The sequence below is a fragment of the Staurois parvus genome, unplaced genomic scaffold (genome assembly GCF_062004578.1).
Source record: "Staurois parvus isolate SC_StPar_1 unplaced genomic scaffold, SC_StPar_1.0 ptg003546l, whole genome shotgun sequence".
In the NCBI taxonomy this organism is placed as follows: Eukaryota; Metazoa; Chordata; class Amphibia; order Anura; family Ranidae; genus Staurois; species Staurois parvus.
The window spans coordinates 68,166-78,519 of NW_028321342.1; the positions used below are offsets into that span (position 1 = coordinate 68,166).

The 10,354-nt window shown below is 49.7% G+C and overlaps 1 protein-coding gene across 1 annotated transcript; it reads right to left on the reverse strand.

Moving 5' to 3' along the window:
- Positions 1 to 2,788: 2,788 nt before the first annotated feature.
- On the reverse strand, positions 2,789 to 9,886 carry LOC149427713 (DDB1- and CUL4-associated factor 1-like). Its single transcript, XM_089667748.1, has 4 exons — positions 9,818 to 9,886; positions 8,338 to 8,439; positions 7,988 to 8,258; positions 2,789 to 6,759 (listed from the first exon to the last, which is right to left on the reverse strand). Exons 2-4 carry the CDS (start codon positions 8,425 to 8,427, stop codon positions 6,701 to 6,703), a joined length of 420 nt encoding a protein of 139 aa, XP_089523874.1. The 5' UTR covers positions 8,428 to 8,439; positions 9,818 to 9,886; the 3' UTR covers positions 2,789 to 6,700.
- Between the last annotated feature and the right edge of the window lie 468 nt (positions 9,887 to 10,354).

Below are 10,354 nucleotides of genomic sequence, written 5' to 3' on the forward strand. Positions count from 1 at the left end.
CCAAACTACCTCACCAACCTGATACCCAAATACCACCCAACCCGTAATCTTCGCTCCTCACAGGAGCTCCTGCTCTCTAGCTCCCTGGTCTCCAGCTCTCACGCCCGACTGCAGGACTTCTCCATCCTCTGGAACTCACTACCCCAATCCATCACACTGTCACCTTCCCTCCTCACCTTTAGGCGCACCCTGAAAACCCACCTCTTTAGGGAAGCCTACCCCACCCTCACCTAACAGCCGATCTCCTCCACTCCTCCTACCACTCCATCCCCCACAGCCACTTCCTCCTGTACCTCTACCCCCTCCCTCCTAGATTGTAAGCTCCAAGGATCAGGGCCCTCGCACCCCTCGTGTATTGTCTGTTGCTGTATTGTCTCATGTTCTGTCCCCCACTCTAATGTACAGCGCTGAGCACACCCATTGGCGCTATATAAATCCTGTATAATAATAATATTCAGCAGCCCCGTGCGAGATGCAGCGTTCAGCATTCCGTATAGACGCGTGGGATGCGCTGCCATAGGTGCCCTATAGGGGGCGGTAATGTGCGCACAGATTGCAGGAACAGAGACACACCGACATTTTCAGTTTATTTCTTAAATAAATACACTTTACAGGACAGAAATGTTTTCCGATTTGTGATTCACCGAGAACAAAAAAAAATGTAAAACAAATTTTGAAATTTTCTATGAACATTTTTTTTTTTTTTTTTTTTTAAGCAGAGGGCTGGAAAAAAAAAAAACAAAAACCACAAAAGTCAGAGCAAGATGGTGATGGCCCAGCTCCCCACCCCCATCCCTAGACAATACTGCTGCCGCAATCCACATTGAGAACAAGTCAGAAATCAAAGTTCTAGGCCAGATGTGTCAAACGGTCAGTCCTCCAGCTGTTGCCAAACTACAAGTCCCATGAGGCATTGCAGGATTGACAGTTACAAGCATGAGTCCCAAAGGCAGAGGCATGATGGGACTTGTAGTCTTGTAACTGTCAATCTTGCAGTGCCTCATGGGACTTGTAGTTCGGCAACAGCTGGAAGGCCACCAGTTTGACACCCGTGACCTAGGGAATAAGTGGACCAATCCTGACTGACTGTCCTGTACAGAACACGGCGGAGTTCATCATGTACTCCGGTAATGACTGACCTGTCTTTCAGGGGGGGGGGGCTGGGATGCGAGGTGGAAAGGGGGGGGGGACTAAATAGATGGATGAACATAAGGCCAACGGCGCTGAACAGATTGCCCAAACTTTTTTTTTTTTTAAGGTTTGGAAAGCGTAGGGAAGGGTGAAAAACACACCCATTTATTTTTGCTGGGTGCAGAGATTTCACTCCACTTCTTGTCCTGGAGATGCAACAGGAAGTGAGGAGAAATCCAATGTGTTGTCACCAGCCACCTCAGTGGCTCCCAAAGCAGAACTCCGGGCAAAATCCAAAATGTTGCGTCCTACCAGCAGTTTTTGTTTAGCCGAGTCTTGCCCGGAAGAGTTATTACCCATTGATCCTGCCAGCAAGTCTGTTTTACAATTTTCTTTTAACTCCTGCCTACGACGAGGGGTTCCTAACACTGGATGGCTGTCAGCAGGCTCCCACTCCTGTGACCGCTGTGATTGGCTATCAAAGTGATCAGAAACCCCTCCATTTATTTTTGAGGTTTCACTTCCTGCCCTGGCTCTGCAACAGGAAGTGAGGGAAAATCCACCTGTGGCTCCCACTCATGTCACCGCAGTGATTGGCTTCCACAGTGATCATGTGATCAGGAGCCCATCCATTTATTTTTGAGGTTTCACTTCCTGTGCTGGAGATGCAACAAGAAGTGTGGGGAAATCCACTTGTGGCTCCCACTCATGTCACCACAGTGATCATGTGATCACTGTGGAAGGTTTCACTTCCTGTTGCAGCTCCAGAACAGGAAGTGAAGTGAAATCTCTGCACCCAGCAAAAATAAATGGATGGGCTCCTGATCACATGATCACTGTGAAAGCCAATCACTGCGGTGACATGAGTGGGAGCCACAAGTGGATTTCCCCACTTCCTGTTACAGATCCAGAGTAGGAAGTGAAGTGTGGGGAAATCCACTTGTGGCTCCCACTCATGTTGCCGCAGTGATTGGCTTTCACAGTGATCATGTGATCAGGAGCCCAGAAACTTATTTTTGCTGGGTGCAGAGATTTCACTTCCTGTGCTGGAGATGCAACAGGAAGTGAGGGGAAATTCACTTTTGGTTGTCACCAGCCACCTCAGGGGCAAAAACAAAAACGTAGTCTCCAAATTGAAGTTTTTGTTTTGCAGAGTCTCCCCTGTAAGAGTTTTATCATCTACTGAGCTAGTCAGCAAATCTGTTTTGCAACTTTCTTCCTTTTAGGGGTTCCAACACTGGATGCCTGCATGTGACCGCTGTGATTGGCTGTCAAAGTAATCAGAAACCCCTCTGTTTATTTTTGAGGTATCACTTCCTGTCCTGGAGCTGCAACAGGAAGTGAGGGGAAATCCACTTGTGGTTGTCACCAGTCACCTCTGTGGAGGTAGAGCTCTGGGAAAAATTTAAAAATGAAGTCTACTAGCAGTTTTTATTTTGCCAAGTCCCCCCTGTAAGAGGTTTAGGGACCCGTTGATCCTGCCAGGAAGTCCGATTTGCAACTTCCTAACACCAAAAGCCGGTAGGTGGCTCCTACTCATGTGACCACTGTGATTGGCTGTCAAAGTGATCACCTGATCAGAAGCCCATCGCACCAGCTCCCAATGGTAAAGCGTGACTGGAAGCGGTCGGTGACAACGTGGGTACAGCACTGTGGGGGTCTCTCTCGATGAATGCAAAAATAAGGGCTGCTGGCCTGACACAAACATGGCAGCACTGGGCTACCCAAGACGTGCGCATGACCAGGCGCAACAGGTCAACAGAACAAGCTGTCCAGCAAACGTGGGAGTTAAAGGGTTGGGACAAAACATTTAACACGGATTTTGGGGGGGTCCAATAGTCTACTTTTACTCAGACATCTCAAAACGGAAAAAAAAAAAAAAACTGGTTTCTCCATGAAGGAGACGTTTGTCACCTTTGGACACTAGCAAAAAAAAAAAAAACAAAAACTGAAGAGTGGGATGGGCCTATAGTAGAAACACCCGGGGGCGTGTCCTCAAAATCCTTCCCAGTGTCCATCACATGAAGGTACGAGCCTATAACCCATGGTGTATGAATGCCTGTGTCCTGCACTGTATGGTAGAGTGATTGTAAACCCTTCCATGTACCCAGTGAAGCGACCGGCCTCAGGTGATACACAGCAGTGAAACAAACCCTCTGACATAAGTTGTACCTGTTTAGCCACCAGCCCTTCGGCCTCCTAAAACACACATTTTACACAGCATTTCCAAGCCTCAGAAGGCAGAGGGTGGGGATCTGACATCACACACTGCAAAATTTAGAGCACAAAGCTGGGTGTAATCTGAGGCCCGAGTGGAGGGAATAGACACATCCCCCTCTACACAGTCTCATAGGGAAACATGCACAGCTGACGCGGTCAATCACAGGTTGTGTGCTAGAGGAGGAGGTCGGGCCATGTCCTGGGATTCCCTGATGTCAGAATAAGTGAGCAGAAGTGACTCAGAGGAAGGAGAGTGCAGACAGATGTCACACTCACTGCTTTGGACTGAGGCAAGTACACACTATAGAGGGAATGGATACCCCCCCTCTATACAGTCTCATAGGGAAACATGCACAGCTTAAGCAGTCAATCACAGGTTGTGTGCTAGAGGAGGTTGTCGGGCCAAGTCCTTTGACACACTTCTGCTCACTTATTCTGACACCAGGGAATCCCAGCACATGGCCCGACCTCCTCCAGCACACAACCTGTGATTGACAGCGTCAGCTGTGCATGTTTCCCTATGAGACTGACACCAGGGAATCCAAGGAAGGAGAGTGCAGACAGAAGTCACACTCACTGCTTTGGACTGAGGCAAGTATACACTATAGAGTGAATGGATACACCCCCCTCTATACAGTCTCATAGGGAAGCATGCACAGCTGACGCTGTCAATCACAGGTTGTGTGTTGGAGGAGGTCGGGCCATGTCCTGGAATTCCCTGGTGTCAGAATAAGTGAGCAGAAGTGACTCTCAGGAAGGAGAGCCCAGGACAGTAATCACACTCACTGCTTTGGACTGAGGCAAGTACACACTATAGAGGAAATGGATACACCCCCCTTTATACAGTCTCATAAGGAAATATGCACAGCTGACGCTGTCAATCACAGGTTGTGTGTTGGAGGTGGTCAGGCCATGTCCTGGAATTCCCTGGTGTCAGAATAAGTGAGCAGAAGTGACTCTCAGGAAGGAGAGTGCAGACAGAAATCACACTCACTGCTTTGGACTGAGGCAAATACACACTATAGAGGGAATGGATACACCCCCCTTTATACAGTCTCATAGGGAAACATGCACAGCTGAAACGGTCAATCCCAGGTTGTGTGCTGTGAGGCAAGTACACACTATAGAGGGATAGGCTTTGTTCATTTCAGAGGTTTACAACCATTTTAAAGGTAATGGCCTAGAAAGTTTCAGCCGGAGTTCAGCTTTAATTTGCTGGTCACTTATGTGAAGTCCATCCGTATCTACTACTACTTCACACAACCCCGTCCGCGGTTGGCTACGTCGGGCCGATATAGAGGCAGTATGGCAAATGTGTGTTGTCACCCTGACAGGAAATGTGTTACCAGCAGGAGCACCGGGTGAAATTACCGGGGGAAAAAAAGCCTAAAAATAGAAAACTAATGCAACCAGCTCTTCTAATGTGCAATGGACATTTTTTTTTTATTTCTGGGTTTATATAGACTTTAAGAGAGCTCTTCCTGCACAGGAGCATGATGGGTAAGCGAGCCGAGCTGCCAGAAACCAAACACTTGGTAAGAGGAGGAGAAGGCCACACAGAACAGGCTATCGGGGGTCAGGGGTCTTCACTGGGAACATGACAGGAAGTGAGATGAAACCTTCTCCGGAGTAAGAACTTTCCCTCACTTCCTGTTCCAGTGACAACGGTAAAACGCTGGATTCCCCATCACTTTGACAATGGTCCCCTGGACAAAGAGGGTGGGGCTTGTCTGTATACAAAATCGAACCCATCTAGACTCCACCCAAAAAAAAAAAGTTTTGGCGAGAAATACACTTTCATCGTTCAGTGAAAGCAAGCTGGCCATATTTACAAGTACATATCTGGGATTGCACAGCTCCCTCACTGTACATGGCACCCTGGATAGGATAGTTAGACCGGTTCTCTTTAAAGCCCAGCTCAAGGTTTGCTTTCGCTTTAAATAGTTTTTTTTTTTTTTGGCCAAGCTGGCCAAAACTGAACTATTGTGCGGCCGCTGTCAGGGCTGTACATACGTAGTACCAACTGGATACAGCGCTGAGCTGCGGCAGCAGTACGGAGACCCATCGGCTGTCGGAGTATGGAGGCCGATCGGCTGCCAGAAGAGTCAGGCTGAGCGCTGCTCATCCATTCACAGGAAGTGTATGCTCTCAATTGAACACGGCTTCCTCCGATTGGGCTGAGATCGCTAAAATCACCCAACTGCCCCTCCAACTCAGAGGAAGCCTTGTATTCATCGATAAAATGACAAGGCTTCCTGTGAATGGATGAGCAACGCTCAACCCGACTCCATTTCGTTACGGCAGCAGATGCCAAATACAGTTTACTACTTGCTGTTGCCGCTGTCAGCACTTTAGAAAAGGAAATAGTCTGATTGGGCCAGCTTGGCCTGAACAAAACCGTTTTAACCCCTTCACACCGGCACCTCCCGGCCCTTTGAGTTTCAGGGTTTAGGGTCATGTGACCGCCGTGATGCATCGTCACATGATTGGGAAAGGTCCCGATCGAAAGAGGAGATCGGGACCTTTCCGTGAGTACCGGACATGTGTGCTGGGAGCGTGCAGGCCGCGAGCGCTCTCGGCACATATGTCCCTTTTTAATAGAACGCAAATGTGCGTCCGCTCGGCGTCTAGGCCCAGATACCGGGAGGCCGCACATTTGCGCGCGGCCGGCGTGAAGAAGTTAAAGTAAACCTGGAGTCAGGCTTTAATGTAATCGCCTCCGCTCCATCGTCCACCCCCACCATCCTAAAACGGTTGACTTCAGACTGTTCTCAGCCATTGTTCACACACACACAGAGCCGCCAAGGCCTTCCCAGCGCCATCATCCCCCCCCCCCAGAAGATACGCACACTTTTAAAAGGAACAAAAATACACTTTTCCTATGGAATATATTACAATTTCATCATAAAAATACTTTGCTGCCCAAAGTTTGAGACAAAAAAAAAAAAAATATCCCCTCTCGTCCTGTATTAAATAGATTTGTGTCAAAAGCAAAAAAAAACTGAAAATGACATGAACACAAAGTCAGGAGGGGGAGGGGCAACGTCCGCACTGGGTGTTTTTGGTTGTGGGTTTTTTCTGTCTTTTTTTTTCTTTTTATATAAAACTAATTTATTCTGTTAAGAGCTCTGTTTTACAAAAGGAGAAAAAAAAAAAAAAAAAAATGTCCACCTTGGAGTTTGCAGGAACAGAGATGAGATGCGAGATCCGCAGGGTGTTCGTTTAGGGGTGGAGACGTCACATGGAAAAATACATTTGCTCCACCTTCGTACCTGGCTGCTCTGGCGCTCCTCACAGTGACTCCAGGGGGGGAAAAGACCCTGTGTACGCTCGCCGGATACACCGATCCTCATTCGTTTAGTGCCAGGATGATGTCGTCTTCAAGATCCGAATTGTCGGAGCTGTCCGCTGGAAGGGGGGAGGGGGGGGAATGAAATCAGTAACAAAAATAAAAGCAAAATATTCTATAAAAAAAATAAATGTTTCTTTATTATAGATAATTACATTCTGGTCACAAAGTTCAACTGCATGGGATACAGTCACGTGACGTCACTGAGAACGCAGCCTATCCATTCACTAGAGAGCGGTGACATCACTGAGAACGCAGCCTATCCGTTCACTAGAGAGCGGTGACGTCACTGAGAACGCAGCCTATCCATTCACTAGAGAGCGGTGACATCACCGAGAACGCAGCCTATCCGTTCACTAGAGAGCGGTGACGTCACCGAGAACGCAGCCTATCCATTCACTAGAGAGCGGTGACATCACCGAGAACGCAGCCTATCCAGTCACTAGAGAGCGATGACGTCACTGAGAACGCAGCCTATCCAATCACTAGAGAGCGATGACGTCACTGAGAACGCAGCCTATCCAATCACTAGAGAGCGATGACGTCACTGAGAACGCAGCCTATCCGTTCACTAGAGAGCGGGGACGTCACTGAGAACGCAGCCTATCCAATCACTAGAGAGCGATGACGTCACTGAGAACGCAGCCTATCCGTTCACTAGAGAGCGATGACGTCACTGAGAACACAGCCTATCCAATCACTAGAGAGCGATGACGTCACTGAGAACGCAGCCTATCCGTTCACTAGAGAGCGGTGACATCACTAAGAATGCAGCCTATCCATTCACTAGAGAGCGGTGACATCACTAAGAACGCAGCCTATCCATTCACTAGAGAGCGGTGACGTCACCGAGAACGCAGCCTATCCATTCACTAGAGAGCGGTGACGTCACCGAGAACGCAGCCTATCCATTCACTAGAGAGCGGTGACGTCACCGAGAACGCAGCCTATCCAATCACTAGAGAGCGGTGACGTCACCGAGAACGCAGCCTATCCTTTCACTAGAGAGCGGTGACATCACCGAGAACGCAGCCTATCTGTTCACTAGAGAGCGGTGACATCACTGAGAATGCAGCCTATCCGTTCACTAGAGAGCGGTGACATCACTGAGAACGCAGCCTATCCATTCACTAGAGAGCGGTGACATCACCGATATTACAGCCTATCCGTTCACTAGAGAGCGATGACATCACCGAGAACGCAGCCTATCCATTCAGCGACTCTACTGCACACATCGCACGGCTCGTCAGGACACAGAATGATGGTAATAGGAAAATATTGACTTACAGTCTCCCAGTATCAGCTCCACCTCTCGGTCGAAATCTGAGTCCTCGTCCTCTTCATGTCCTTCCTCATCCCCATCCTCACCATCATCATCATCCTCCAGCAGGTTGGCCAGCTCTTCATCATCAGAGGGGGAGAAGTCATTCTCTCCATCCTCTCCTGCCTGTTCTCCGGCTTCTTCCTCCTCTTCTATCTCAGCATCCAGCAGAGGCTCCAGATCATCAGAATCATCATCGTCATCATCGTCCTCCTCATCCTCCTGCTCTTCCTCCTCCTGTACAGAAGGCAGCAGTGATTACAAATACATTTTTCACCATCCAACATACCAGCTGTAACTCCCCCTCCCCCCTTACCTGATCTTCCTCTTCATCCTCGTCTTCAGCCAGACGCTGCCGGCCCACCTCATACAGCCGGCACACCGTGTCCATGTTCAGAGCGTCCATTGTGCCTTGATTCTGAGAGAGAGGACCGGGATGATAAATGCCAGGATCATTCCTCCCGCATCCACCCACAGCTGAAAGGCCAACTCCACCCTTCTACCAAACAGTGATGGCGAGACTGAAAGCAAGTCTAGAACTTTCCAGATGCAGAGGAGGGTAGAACCAAGAGGTGACTGCCATTGGCAGAAGTGACAGTTCAGTAGCTTTAGGACAATCAGGACTGAGAGTAGAATCATGTGACACAGTACAACCTCCCCCCTCCTCCATTCACCCGCTTCCTTCTCAGGGCCACATACAGGCTACCTGACAAGGAGACACCTTCCCCCTCCTCCCCCCACCTGCTTCCTTCTCAGGGCCACATACAGGCTACCTGACAGGGAGACACCCTCCCCCCCCCACCTGCTTCCTTCTCAGGGCCACATACAGGCTACCTGACAGGGAGACACCCTCCCCCCCCCCCACCCGCTTCCTTCTCAGGGCCACATACAGGCTACCTGACAGGGAGACACCTTCCCCCTCCTCCCCCCACCTGCTTCCTTCTCAGGGCCACATACAGCTTACCTGACAAGGAGCCCCACCTGTTTCCTTCTCTAGGACTTGTACAACCTACCTGACAAGGAGCCCCCCTCCCTTCTCAGGGCCACCATACAGCATACCTGTCAGGGAGACACCCCCCCTTCTCCCCCCCCCTTCCCAGGGCCCAACTCAGACTACCTGACAAGGAGCCCCCACCCGCTTCCTTCTCAGGGCCACCATACAGCTTACCTGACAAGGAGCCCCAACCCCTCCCTTCTCAGGGCCACCATACAGCTTACCTGTCAGGGAGACACCCCCCCTTCTCCCCCCCTTCCCAGGGCCCCACTCAGACTACCTGACAAGGAGCCCCCACCCGCTTCCTTCTCAGGGCCACATACAGCTTACCTGACAAGGAGCCCTTGTCCTCATAGCTGATCTCCTCCATGCCTCGTATCAGTTTGGTTGCCCTTCTCTGTACTTCCTCCAGTTCCCCAATGTTCTTTTGTGAATTGGAGCCCAAAACTGAACTGCATATTCCAGATGAGGTCTTACTAATGATTTGGGGGGGGTGATATCTCTCTCTCTGGAGTCTAACATAAAAGGTTTCAGCTCCCACAACTGATGGCTCCTGATGGGTGATGCAGTGTAAGGTATATGGAGATGGGACTGCACTGTGTGTAATAAATGTCTGGCTATGTTGGCTTCCAGGGATCAGCTAACGGCTACGACCGGCCCACACCTCTCCGGGAGAGTTGTCACCCCCCCCGCCCCCACACCTAAACCAAGCACCCAGGAAGGAGTAAGCTGCATTCCTGTATAAAGGTCCATCCCTGGATGCCAAGTGTGTCGGGCATATTCCTGGATCGTCCCATCTCACCTCGATCACAGCCAGGTAGCAATCCTTTGTGTCCGTACAAAGGTCGAAAATATTCCTCTTCACATCAATAGTAGCTGCAAAAGTGACATTCAGTATACAAGTCAGGGGGAGTCGCCATGGTAACCCATCTAAATGTCAGAAAATCAAACACAAGCTTGCAAACTTACTGCACACTCAAGCTCCACCCCTTCTCAGAAGCCACACCCCCACACCCGTAAATTAATGAAATCTGTATTTAACTGTTTCCTGACCGCTCTACAGCAGGACTACTGCTACACGGCGGCGTGGCTGCGCAAAATAACATATATACATATATATATATATATGTGATTTTCTATTTCCGGGTAGGGGAGGCGCGCCGCCATTCAGCGCAAAAACGCCTCCCCATGACCTCAGTGCAAACACTCCTATCAATAGCAATCCTATATGAACACTTCCATCTCCGCCCGCCTCTCTATCACTCGCGAGTCTGGAACGCAGCGCTACAAACGCGCACAGGACCATTTTCGTAATGGCACTCAAAACGCAATGCGTGTG

What these genes read in the sequence shown, in the direction of transcription:
- LOC149427713 (XM_089667748.1), bottom strand. Translation starts at nt 8,427, where the DNA reads ATGGACGCTCTGAACATGGACACGGTGTGCCGGCTGTATGAGGTGGGC. An exon ending in AGGATGAAGAGGAAGATCAG is followed by an intron (nt 8,259 to 8,337) that starts GTAAGGGGGGAG and finishes CCTTCTGTACAG; the next exon opens with GAGGAGGAAGAGCAGGAGGA. An exon ending in GGAGCTGATACTGGGAGACT is followed by an intron (nt 6,760 to 7,987) that starts GTAAGTCAATAT and finishes CCCCCCTTCCAG; the next exon opens with CGGACAGCTCCGACAATTCG.